Consider the following 13,343-nt stretch of genomic DNA (forward strand, 5'->3'; position numbering starts at 1 on the left):
CAACAAAAAAAAAAACAAAGTGTCTTCAACTGCAATATACAAAACAAGCCCCTTTTTTTCTATATGTCAAGTATAAATGGTAATACATTAGGGAACACATATTCACTTTCTCTCAATAGTTAATAGTGAATAGTGTTTCCAAATCCAAAGAGTTATTGCATAAACCGCTATAAGAAACAGAGGGAATTAAATTGTTTTTCACTGAAAATCTTGTTCAACTCTGTAGCTCTCAAATCTCATTTGTGCATATTCACATGTACAGTAGCACCTCAAAGAAGGCAATTTTGATTCTAAATGTGTAAAAGCAAAAAATAACTTTATTTGAGACTAAGAGGAGACATAATCAAACAACAATAATATATAGTAGATTATTCATATAATTTTGAAAGTTTGAAAGATGCATGTTCACCCACAGAACACAAAAGACAGTCGAATCCTAGAATAAAGTATGTCATTACCATCATAAACAACATTAGGAGAATGCAAATTTCAGTTTAATTGACTTTTTAGTTGTTTTGGAATACTCTAGCATTTCTTTACATTCCTTTCAATAACACAATCTCCAGTGATGCCCTGAAAAAGAGGAAAGATTGTCTGAAGAAAACATGAGAGTGGTCTTCACAAGGATTGACTACTGTATTGTATATGTTTCACATAAACAATGTAATTAAAAATAATACACACATTTACTTTTTACCTTTATTTGTTATTTTTTTGTTGGACTTAAATCCAGCCCTAAATTGACGGGATCCACAGAGTAAAACTAGACAAAAATAAATAAATAAATAAATAAAGTTTAATACAGTATATTTTAGTGTGGAAAGTTTAATATAGCATCCACACCAAAACTATGGTTGACGGTACTTGACAAATCATTTTTTACTTCTCTTGTGTAGGTTAGTAGTCTAAACTAACAGATTTTCCAAAACATTACGTTTTCACCAATCCACCAATAGCCATTCAAAAGGAATATTTAACAAACAATAATTCTGTAATTATAACAATAATTCAACAAATATAGCATGCTTACCATTACAGACGAAATTTCTGGAGGCACTGCACTCTCTTTACCTGTTAAATGGTAAAAAACTTTATTTAATAAAAAAAGATTTGGTGCAATTATGTGTTAGCATGCACTGTAGCTATAGACATACTGTATTTAGTGCACTAGATGACTGCATCTATCTAATTCACATGGAATAGCATACAGCATTATGCAATTTACAGTAGAATACTCATAATAGTCATAATTTCGAAAATATTCTTTATGCCTGAAAAAAATATGTTTTAGATGTACTATTGCTTGATATACTGACCCTGTAAATGTTTTTGGAAATGTAAATTGTAACCCTATAAATTGGAATGGAGAAAATGAAATGTTCGATGTAATCTTATCATATCCAGTTTTTTTATCAATTTAATATTTTTTGTGTATTTTGTGTATTTTGGTTTTTATTTCCCTAAAGTGGTTTAGTGGTTACTATAGCAACTAAACAGGTTTCCAGATTGATTAAATCTTTACCTTGGCGTAAACAAACAGAGAAGACCACAGCCATAGTCAGGAATACTGTCCCCCAGCCGCAGTACAGAATCCACAGAGTTTTTTTATTCAGTCCTGAAATATTGACTATGATAAGAGTACAATTTTTAATTAATACACATATGATTTAGCATGTACAGGGCTCTACTGAACACAGTCTTCAGTCTGTAGGTTTCTTTTTATTGACCTAATATATCTTGCCTGAATTTATGAGAATGTTTTATTTTGTTCACTTGTCTACACAACAGATATTATATTTTAATGTAATTATAATTTTGTGGACCAGAATTAATACATTATTCTAAATATTCAAATCTATTTTAGCTATTCAATCGGGGCTTTTTTGACAGGTGTTTATAACAAACACACAAAACCACTGCCCGAAAAAAACAAACAAACCAAAAAAAAAAAAAAAACAATCCTGTTAATTGACCTTTTAAATCAAAAAAGTTTATTATTACTTTGGCTATTAGTCTGGTTTTAGAATTCTGAAAATGAAGAGATAAAAGAGGGCAATAACATGTAACATGTTAATGTTTCTCTGAGACTTTCATCATTTACGCACCGCTTCGCACCAGAGCTTTGGAGATGTTTTTGCCATCATATTCAGCAAAGCAGTGAATTCCATCTGCTTTATTCCACTCCTCTGCAGAAACAGAGAGATGAGCCCGTGTGAATTCTGTAGCTGAATCAGTGTTGTCTGTCCAGCCGGACTCGGTCCATCCAGAGAGCACATTCTCTCCAATCATCCAGAACACGCGCACCTGATACGGGACAAGTCCAGTCACGAGACACTGCAGTGATACTGACGCTGAGTCAGGTTCATGTGCTGAGAATAAGATGGAGAGTTCTGGTTCAGAGTGATCTATAGCAGAGAACAGAAAATCAACATGTTTTGTTTTAGTAACTGTGACCCTAGAGAAAGTGTGATGAGATTTAATTGCAGATTTACCTGTTACGATCACCCTGCTCCCACTGCCGATCATAGCCAGTTGGTTATAATGACTCATACAATAGTACATGCCTGAATCTGTCTTGTTTAAGTTTTTAAGAGTCAAAATGCAAATTTTATCACTATGTTTTTGAACATTATTCTGATTGTTAGTATTCACTGTCATGAGTTTTCCAGTCCGTAGATTAAACTTTTCCCACACTGCAGATTTATAGCAGTGATTAACGGTCTGATCAAATATACATCTTAATTCTACAGAATCACCGACTGAGACATGTGTGAGTCTGGGTGACTGAGTAAAGACAAACGAGTGAGTAGCTGCAAATGAGAAAATAAAAACAGGTTCACAGTGAATAATCTACATGATGAAATATTAAGTTAATGAACATAAGATAAATGTGATGAGATTGATAACTGGCATAGGCTTACTTAGAACAGGACGAAATGCATAAATCCCAACAGCACATCCAGGTACGCATATTAACGGTTTCAAGGCTCTGATGCACCATTTAACATCACCAGTACCTGACACAATCTTAATGCAACAATGTTTCAGTACACAAGAGTTTGACTGAAACCACAAGGGAAAAAACTCATCACTCACCCTTCCTGTAGCAAAAGTGGGGCAAAGGTCTATTTATGTTGCAAATCAGAGATTTTGTAAGAAGTTAAAGGAATTTACTAAGATGATAATATTTGTTTTTGCAAACAGACTGCAAAGTAGCACTCACAAACTGTTTTATGTTTCACATACTGTAGAAGTAGTTATGGTTTAATATAGCTTTTATCTCACCACTGTTTGATATTACTGTTTGATGTAGTTCTTAGGCCATATTTTGCAAATAGTATTCTATACTTTTTTGCTCTTGATCTGTATATTTGTTTGTGTTTTGTTATAGTTTACCTATTGCAATTCTGCAAATTCAAGAACTGAACTTGAATTTCAAAGATATCCCAAATTCATTGCAGAATGGCACACAACTCTGACACAGAGACACGTCTCCAAAAATGATAAACAGTATATTTCAGCAAATAATATACTATAAAATAAATTAATACATGCCAATCACTCTGACACAGAGACACGTTCTCCAAAAAGTATTAATGTATTAATAATGTTAATGCAGTAATGTATTAATCCATAAAAAAAAATAAAAAAAATGAATATGAATACGAAGGAATTTTCTGTATTATTATTATTGTTAATGTGGTTTTTTATTATTACTTTTTAAAGATTTTTTATGAGTATTTATTTTTCTCTGACTTTTTACAGATGTTTTACCAGTATTTAGAATTTTGTGAATTTTTTTGTTTTTTAAATTTAACTTTTTTTTTTTTTCTTTTTTTCGAAAATTACCAGTACATTTACAAGTGGCAAAGCTGAGAAGATGTTCTTGTTGATTAACTCTCTGCTTTCTGACAATCTTTTTACAAACTGAATGCAGTCACTTGTTTTGTGTTAGATTAAAAGAGCAGCATGGTGTAAGAACGGCCAATGCTCAACGCCCACACCTTCAAACTGACAGTACTCTTTCTTCACCCTGCACTTCAGACAGCTACTTCAATGTGCAATGTCAAGCTAGCAAATATATGAATCATGTAACTTCGTGCTAAAACAGGTCACCTGAATATGAAACTGAAAAATGACTTGCTTTCTCCCGTGGAATGTATTTTGTCCATGCAGTGTTGTTTAATGTCAATGTTGACCATAAAATTCATAGAGGGTTGTGTAAGTGAATGATGACAGAATTTTACCATTTTACCAATATAAATGTAAATAATAAAATCAGACATCTTTAATACATAATGTGCAATTAGAAATACAAAAATGATAATTAGTGAGTTCACATTCATTAAGCTCTGTAAATCAGCATAATACAAAAGAGGAAAACATAGGTAGTCATTGTAATTGCTATTCGCAATTTTGCTTTAATTTAACTTTATATGTCTATATGTCAACACTATGTACACAATTTGAAAGCTTTGTTAATACAGATGTGGTTTTTAATACAGCATGTAAATAACTCAGTGTGGTTACTAAGATTCTGTAGGGATGGAGGGAAGGGAAAGAGAACATTAGGCTATATGACAATACAAAGACATCTTACAAACAGTTTCACATCATGGCTTAAGTGATGCCAGTGGAGTTGCTGCAAAAAATGGACAGTGAAAGCAGGTGTGCAGTTCTGTTTCCTGAGATCTTTGTCTCATCTAACATCCTGTTATGCGACTTCTGTTTAACCACAAGCTGTCAAGAGGCCATACATTTTCCTGTTTCATGCACCCCCAAAAAAAAAAAAAAAAAAAAAAAAAAATGCATACATAGAATATGAACACAATCTCAGACATACGTTGCCAGCATTATTATCTATGAAAAGAAGTGACATTACAAAGAAAAGCTGATCTGCTGTTCTGTACTCCACACATCAGGGATGTAGGACAGAGTTTTCAGCAACCATTCTAGTTTGCTGATTTGCTGCTTAAGAAACATTTACTGTTATGATCAGTATTATATATCGCTGTGCTGCTTCATGTACTATAGTGTAGAAACACTTTGATCAACAGAAAATTATATGTAGGCTATATCTGTCTGGAAAGTGTGGTGGCCTACCGAGAGACAATATGAACCCCGTTTTCAGGAGGACACATTTTTATTAGAAATAATAATAATAATAATAATAAGATGATAATAATAAAAGCAAACTTTAAAAAAGTACAGGAAACAGTTTCTAACTAATAAATATTCATGACCATGGATATATGATAAAAACAAGAACAGGCAATCTTATTGTTTTAAGATACGAGTAAACAATATATTTAATTTCTGAATTTTTATTTTAGTCATTTTTTTTAGCATACTCCCACATTTCCTTCTCCATACTGAAAAAAAAAGAAGGAAAGAAAATCTCAAGTCGATGTGAGAATGCTCCTTACAAGTGTTACCTTGTAAGTTGTAATTACTTTGGAAGTGTCTCATATAATTCATATAATTACAAATTCTGCTTTTGCATTACCTTTATTGCTTTGATGGACCAACATCCTGTCTCTGACTAATGGGATCCTCACAGAAACACTGGAGAGAATATTAACATCATAAAATGCAAACCGGTATATAAAATTACCAACAGTTTTTTTTTTTTTTTTTTTTAATTAAGAGTTTGTCAAAAAAAGTTGCAACTTTCTCACGCTCTTAATATTACTTAATCTGTTGTGTGTTTGCTTGAAGGAACAGTTTGCTCTATTATTTGCAAATGAATAAATATAATGAATAATAAAAAATACTGAGTGCTCAATGCCACAACTGACGGGTCAGAAATCCATGTAATAAAAAAGAACACTTTTAAACAATCTCCACAAATTTTTTTTTAATTCCATGACAATCATGGCCACCTCTGTCAATCTCAAAAGAGGACAAAAAGCAAAATTCAAGTAAGTGATACAAAATGCTATAGAACAAATCATTTGAAGATTAAAACTATGAGGAATAGACCAAAGTTTAAGCCATCATTACTAAAAATCTTTAATTTTCTGTTCTACACATTTGAACGGGAGTGCCTGCGTTCAGTTAAAATATAGAGGAGAACAATGCCAAATATTTTCAGTCTAAGTTTGTTCCTCATACAAGAATATCATATGATTTCAGAAGATTTAGAATTTTTTTTATTTTTTTTTTATTTGTATACTGCTTTTTATAACCACTTATTTGGTATTTATTTATTTACTTGCACTTATTTTAGGTACTTAACTAATGCTAGAACTTTTACCAATACCACCAACAAAACTGACATACCCAACATCACATCTCAAATAAGTTTTATTAAACATAGATTGCTTCATTAACCATGTACTTACAACTTTTTTGTCAATAAATTAAATATTACTACATCAAACCGTGTTCATATTGTATGATACATATTTGAAGATTGTTTATTATTTAACTAGTTGTTCTGAAATGGCAGAAACAGACAGAAAACAAACAAACAAACAAAAAACATTAGTGATCCACTTCAATATTCACAATCTTCATTTCTGTCTCTTACTATAACAGATGAACCCTCTTCTCTCAGTGTGTTCTGTTTACCTGTTAAAGAACAAATAAATAAACACATTCATTTTTTTTTTGTTTTTTTTTTTTTTTTTGAGAATTTTGTGTGTTTTATGTGGAGTATATCGCATTAGGCTATACAGTTTTAGCTTAGAAAGGTAATTTTACCATATGAAGGTTTGCGGTGGGCATCTTTTCTTGTGAGCCTAAAATGAAAAATATTTTACAGTTTGGTTCATTTACTTTGTATTACATTAATATAGTTTTGAACTTTTGTAAAGTATATGTTGTAATACTGACCGTCTGGATTTTTTGGTCATCAACATATCTGAGAATTGAAATGGAGAAAATCAAATGATTGATTGTCCAGCTATATATATGAATATATAGCTGGAGAGTTACACCAAAGTATTCATCAAAGTGCCTTTTATTTTAATTAATGCAAAGCTGATGGATGTTACTATAGTTTTAAAATTCATATATTTTTGGGTTCTGTATATGTTTATGAATTGTTCACATTTATAGCCTATAGATTTCCTCCGATATATAAACTAGCACATGGATATTTTTAAAGATTTTGTATAAATAAAAGCCTACTGACTTGGTAAATACTTATTTCAATACTAACTAAAAAACTGGTCATATATGTATTCCAACATTTTGTCCTCTTTACTGTCAACAAGCAACTTAGCTCATCCAATTTAACAAACCTGACAAAGACGCATCCAGCAAGACAAAACTCATTTTAGAGGCAGTTGTGAACTGTTCAGATCATTAGAACTATTTAGAAAATATATTACTTTTTAGTATTTGCATATAAATTCTTACCTCGATATAATCCCACAGACATAATAACGGTTAGAAATATGGTAAGGAGCGCTGCCACACAGCTGGTGTACACAAGCCATGAGAAGATTTCAGGTTCAGGTCCTGAAATACAGCAGTGAGCTGAGGAATTATAACTAGATATAGGTATGAATTCATTAATAACCATAAGTGTCGTGCTTTAACATTGGGCAGTGTTTTCATCATGATAAGCTATAACATTTTTTCCATTCATTTAACATGTCACTAACTTGATTTCATGAGTTTTTATTCCTTCTTCTGTAGCTTTTAATTCAAATTCAAAATGAAATAAAGTCCACAATAACGGGTAGGATTGTCCCTTTTTCCTGATGATTTTCTCTGAAATTTTTTATCATTTACGCACCGCTTCGCACCAGAGCTTTGGAGATGTTTTTGCCATTATATTCAGCAAAGCAGTGAATTCCATCAGCTTCATTCCACTCCTCTGCAGAAACAGAGAGATGAGCCCGTGTGAATTCTCTAGCAGAATCAGTGTTGTCTGTCCAGCCGGACTCAGTCCATCCAGAGAGCACATTCTCTCCAATCATCCAGAACACGCGCACCTGATACGGGACAAGTCCAGTCACGAGACACTGCAGTGATACTGACGCTGAGTCAGGTTCATGTGCTGAGAATAAGATGGAGAGTTCTGGTTCAGAGTGATCTATAGCAGAGAACAGAAAATCAACATGTTTTGTTTTAGTAACTGTGACCCTAGAGAAAGTGTGATGAGATTTCACTGCAGATTTACCCTGTTACGATCACCCCTGCTCCCCACTGCCGATCATAGCCAGTTGGTTATAATGACTCATACAATAGTACATGCCTGAATCTGTCTTGTTTAAGTTTTTAAGAGTCAAAATGCAAATTTTATCATTATGTTTTTGAGCATTATTCTGATTGTTAGTATTCACTGTCATGAGTTTTCCAGTCCGTAGATTCAACTTTTCCCACACTGCAGATTTATAGCAGTGATTAACGCTCCGCTCAAATATACATCTTAATTCTACAGAATCACCGACTGAGACGTGTTTGAGTCCCGGTGTTTGAGTCGAGATGTATGAGTGAGTAGCTGCAAACAAATAATAATAAAAACAAGTTTAAAATGGTTCTGAATTTTCTATATTGTGGCCAGAATATTAGACCAAAAAGTTAAACTTTTTGAAGCTGATAAAAAGATTGTTTTTATAATGTTCTTATCTGAAAATGCAGACAAAATGGCAAAATACTTACTGTGTAAAGCAAAAAAGCAAGAACATAACAAAGTCCAACAATGCATCCAAGCACCCATGTCTGTATCTTCAATTGTCTAAAAAAAAAAAAGAAAAATCTGATATCCACTTTTAACTTAATAAGACAATCATACAATGAAATGCCTCCCAGTTTGACAGAAAACGACCTGCAAGGAGAAGCAAAACAAGAAAGAAGATACTTACAAGTCTCCAGTGGGTGGACCCTCATTGCCTATATAAATCACTTGTGCAAAAGCTAGGCCTACACCCGGGTCTGTGGATCGAAAGACCTGTTTACATCGTTCATTACAGTTTCACAACGGTCTGGGGCTCTTGAGAGTGCTAAAGGTCATGATGCTTTCAGGAAACGTTGCCAAGATAAAATAACTTACTACTTACGTTTAATTTGCTGTATCAGGAAATGGGGTCATGGGACAATATTACATGTAACTCATGTCTCCCAAAAGGACTGCTTAATGCACTTCTCTGTTGCTTTATTATAGTTTATTTAACTTGGAAATACAATGTGTCAGTCTGCCAAGGCTATTCCATACATGTTTTGGTTGCCAAGACATAACCCTGCTTAATGAACTCATAGGCCGAAAAGGACATTGTGATGATGTGGTATTGCTAACATAGAAGAGCTCTCAAATGATAGAGGTTTAATGTCTCAGGTTTATATATTTCAGATATCATCCAAAAAGTCACTGTTGCTCTTCATAGGTGTAGCTTTCTCTGTGTTGCACAAATTTACAGATTTTTATCCAGAAAGGTCAATGCAGACTGTGCAGATTCTCGTTGCTGGTTGACTCTACTGCATGTGACAATCTGCTTTAATTCTGAATGCTGTCAGTTGTTTTGATATAACCACACGGGTGTGAGATGAAAAGAACAGCATGGTGAGAGATGAAAGGCCAGTGTTCAACGCTCACACCTTCGCTCGCTTACTGAGTCTGAGACATTTCTCCACCCTGCACTTCAAATACATATGTGCAATGTCAGGTTAAAATGACATTCTATAAATACATAAAATCTATTGCTTTAAATAGATTTTTTTTCTCTCTCTGTGTTCTGAGTATCAAGAGTTTCATGATTCATGAACTGCTTTTTATGTCAGAGATTTTTGATTTTTTCTGTGTATAAATAGTTTCTTTTGCTTCAAATGATATTTACAAACCACGATGCAAAGTAATTTAGCTCAGTAAACAAACCAATTAACAAAATGAGACTAAATGCTATCCATCATACCAGTAGGAATATCTGTGTCTGTGTGCCTGTATTTATGATCAAAGATGCACGTCATTATACAAGCAGTTTGGCTATTTACAGGATCTGCAGGAGTGGCAACAGCATGTTTCTGAGTGCACTACAATATACGAAAATTATAATGTATGTTCCATTTTACTATTTTTTGTAAGTAATATGTATCAGTTAAATGTATCGGTCAAGTGTCACTGCAGTGAATGGACGTGTGTGCAGGTGTTGAGTCTGTTTCATGAGACCCTCATCTCTAACATCCTGCTGTGAATGCATCTCTTTACTCTGGTCAAACCACACGGGGTTCAGATGACAGCGGAGCGGCTACAGCAAGATGCCCACGCATTTTCTTGTTGGCATGCACTGTGGTTTTTCAACCATCACAAAAGACATACATATTCACAAAACCTCAATTATAACAAAACATATAATTTATAAATGCGTTTAAAGTATTTTTTCTTTGCTAAGAAAGAAAGACAAAGTGAAATATATGCTCAGGGATATAGTAAATATTGTTATACAGCCTGTTGTTTCATATTTTTTAAGTTCATATTCTCATTGCTTCTCTGCTTCACACGCATTCGATGTTAGCATTATTGTGATTCATTTTGATAGAAAATTGAAAGATTTTTGTATTTTCTGGTCAAAATTTAAAGAAAACAAAGAGCCTATACCGCTTATTTTTGCTCTCTCCATAGTTAAGAAAATACCTCATTATTAGTCCTACCTCTGATATTGAAGGTCACAATTACCGTTATGAACTCAAAAAGAATTTTGGAAGAACGTATATCATCACACTTCACAACCAGAGCACGCTGTGCGATCATCAACCTGAAGAACAACCTGAAGGCGCAGTGGCGGTTCTACATTAAATTTCACCCTGGGCGAGACGCCCTTGGAGCGCCCAGGGTCTAATAATTTTTATTTTATTATAACAACATAAGTGAAAGACAAAATTATTTTTCTCAATTGCACAAATCCTTTATTAGAACATTTGAAAAACACACTTAAGAGAATCCAGTTAATTAACTATTGCAATTACAACAGGAAACACACTTTTTTAAGTTGCACACTCTCCACCTCCAACATTGCCAAAAGGCAATGAACACAATTCTGCAAAAAATATGTCATAAGTTATTAGAACTTAAATAAATATACACTATATACATAAATGTGCCAAAAATTGATACAATCAGATATATAAAAAATGTAACAAGAGCAGAGAGTTTTTTTATTTAGTTTTTTTTTTCCATCACATTGTTTAGAGCATAAACAAATAGTAAAAAAAAAAAAAAAAAAAAAAAAAAAAAACCTTTTTGACAAATTATATTTTATTCATATGTTATGCTATGTCCTCTGTAGTGGACACTAGGACTCATAAAATGACATGAAATCATATGTATAGGCAAAAAGAATGGGATTTTTTTTTCAATCACCAATAACGTTTTGGGTTTAATTTTAATTTTATTTTTATTTTTTTTACCAAAATTTGTATACAGATGATTCTCAACTATGTTATGAAAGATATAATGGAATAAATTGATACACCATTTTACTTTATGCAATATGTGGACAAAATGGCCATAAATTAATATTCCCATTCAATGCAATGTATCTATACACTGTATCTAATTTGCATATTAATGTGTTCTTGGAGCAACATTTAATGAAAAAAAGAAGTGTTATAATGGGAAACATTTTAATAATAATATCTAATATTTCATTGGAATATTGATGTATAATTTATTTCTATATTCACGTGTTGTGTCTCCCAAAATGCCTGATAAACATGATTTAAATCCTGATGTCATCTACAGTGGACATGTATGAAATCAATGCCCTGTTCTGTAACAGAAAGTCATTTTATTTTATTTTTTTTTTTTATTTTTTTTTTATTTTTTTTTGAAAATAAGTTTTTTTTTTAAATTATGAGATGTTTGTTTATGAAATACAATTTGAAAAGCAGTCCGGTTTAAATTATAATTACACAGATTTGAAAGTTCCGTTGGCTAATTACAGGGCCTAACGTTAACCCAACCGATGGAAATAAATAATAACTGAACTTGTAACAGTTTTGTTGCAAAGCACGATATTATGGTGAAAGTGTCCCCCGCGCAGCGTCGCGCTCCCCTACACAGCTTCTGTGCACGGCACCTTCTCAGCAAGCAGGGGCGACAATCTGCCAATTCCCCACACAGTGAAATGATAGATAATAGAACCGCTTCGGCGGCGGCGCAGAGGATTGTTTTTTTTTTTTTTTTTTTTTTTTTTTTTTTTTTTTTTTTTTTTTTTTTTATTGCTTTTTTTTTTTTTTTTCCCACATGTATCATGATACTGTGAAGGCGAATTACTCCCATCAACCAAAAATGAAGAAGAATTCAGCAAATTATGCAGCCTAAATCTGTTTTATTAAAATAATAATCAAATCACTTACTGTATGACTAAACCAACTGAGTTACAACAAAAGTAGGCTAGTTTTTATAGAGTCAGATCAAAAAAGAGTATTACCCACTCCACTTCGGCACACAATCACGCACAAAATGAGAGCTGTAGACCCCCGCGTCACTCCGGCTGATGCTCATGCATGCGCATTCCGGTTTGTGAACGTTATTTCATTTTCAGTCTCTGTAAGTATGCATATGGTTAACATACCTGTATTTTAAAGCAGATTATGGCAACAACACACATTTAATTTCAGCCACTAATTACACACAATAAAAAATACAAAATACACAATAAAAAATACTACAAAACAGCAAAAATCTTTACATTTCTACACTTGCGCGTAGGTGAATAACGGTAGCCTATAAGAGAAGTGCACAAGAGACCATTTGCGCGTAAAAGCCAGTTTCGAGGTCGGAGCTAAGCCTCAAATCTTCTTTGCTCATATTACTAATCTTACTACCCGCTCCCTTTGTGTTCGCTCCTGACCTACCTATTAAACCAGTGAAAGCCTGGGACGACAGTCTTGGTGATTATTCAACACACTGCTTGAATAAATTGCTCAGCAATGTTTATTTAATTAGGATACAACTTTTCTAGACGGGAATTTTAAAGAGCTGCGAAATTAATCTCCTGGGTTTCAAGTGAGTAATGAGATCTAGATGTGGGTCGCACCAGACGGAACAGGTGCGATGACTGGACAACTCTCGCCTTTCTGATCCTCTGAGGAACGAGTTGTGCTCCATTGTGGTGGACAAATTTGAAATTAAGAATGCGTTATCACGGGTTTGGTGAGGGTTAGTGTTGCTCCGAGATAACAAATGTGCCTTTGAGCTCTTATAAAGGCCTGTGTTCGTTTAGATGACCGCGAACGCTAAATTTCAACAATTTGGATTCACTTTGATAAGCAAAAGTGAACCGAAGGTCAAAGGATTTCGAAGAACAGAATTTGTTGTCTCGAAAAAGTCAGGTAAGTTTATAGTTTTATATTTATACACAAGTGTAAAAAAATGACCTATTGTTTATTAG

The 13,343-nt window shown here is 33.2% G+C and overlaps 2 protein-coding genes across 3 annotated transcripts; both read right to left on the reverse strand.

The window, feature by feature from the left end:
* Nucleotides 1–351: 351 nt before the first annotated feature.
* On the reverse strand, nt 352–2,804 carry LOC109106673. Of its 2 annotated transcripts, none has more exons than XM_042777202.1 (6): nt 2,493–2,804; nt 2,106–2,369; nt 1,523–1,627; nt 1,031–1,071; nt 698–763; nt 352–573 (listed from the first exon to the last, which is right to left on the reverse strand). In XM_042777202.1, the coding sequence occupies exons 1-5, from the start codon at nt 2,656–2,658 to the stop codon at nt 707–709; spliced, it is 633 nt and encodes a 210-aa protein (XP_042633136.1). In that variant the 5' UTR covers nt 2,659–2,804; the 3' UTR covers nt 352–573; nt 698–706. The 2 variants fall into 2 exon arrangements, with proteins under 2 accessions (XP_042633136.1, XP_042633135.1); XM_042777201.1 differs by having other exon boundaries at nt 354–573; nt 1,523–1,615; nt 2,106–2,405.
* A 3,484-nt stretch (nt 2,805–6,288) lies between these two features.
* On the reverse strand, nt 6,289–8,114 carry LOC109105704 (the record flags this gene model as incomplete). The annotated part of the gene is made up of 5 exons (XM_042777173.1): nt 6,289–6,573; nt 6,706–6,743; nt 6,838–6,865; nt 7,366–7,467; nt 7,748–8,114. Coding segments are annotated over 5 exons (609 nt in total), but the record flags the coding sequence as incomplete, so codon positions are not given.
* Between the last annotated feature and the right edge of the window lie 5,229 nt (nt 8,115–13,343).

This window comes from Cyprinus carpio, chromosome A19 (genome assembly GCF_018340385.1).
Source record: "Cyprinus carpio isolate SPL01 chromosome A19, ASM1834038v1, whole genome shotgun sequence".
Taxonomy (NCBI): Eukaryota; Metazoa; Chordata; class Actinopteri; order Cypriniformes; family Cyprinidae; genus Cyprinus; species Cyprinus carpio.

Coding starts and splice junctions, on each gene's coding strand:
- LOC109106673 (XM_042777201.1), bottom strand. CDS start 2,658: ATGACAGTGAATACTAACAATCAGAATAATGTTCAAAAACATAGTGAT. Junction 1,072..1,522: donor CTCTGTTTGTTTACGCCAAG/GTAAAGATTTAA, acceptor ACCATTTAACAG/GTAAAGAGAGTGCAGTGCCT. Junction 764..1,030: donor CAGAAATTTCGTCTGTAATG/GTAAGCATGCTA, acceptor ATTTTTGTCTAG/TTTTACTCTGTGGATCCCGT.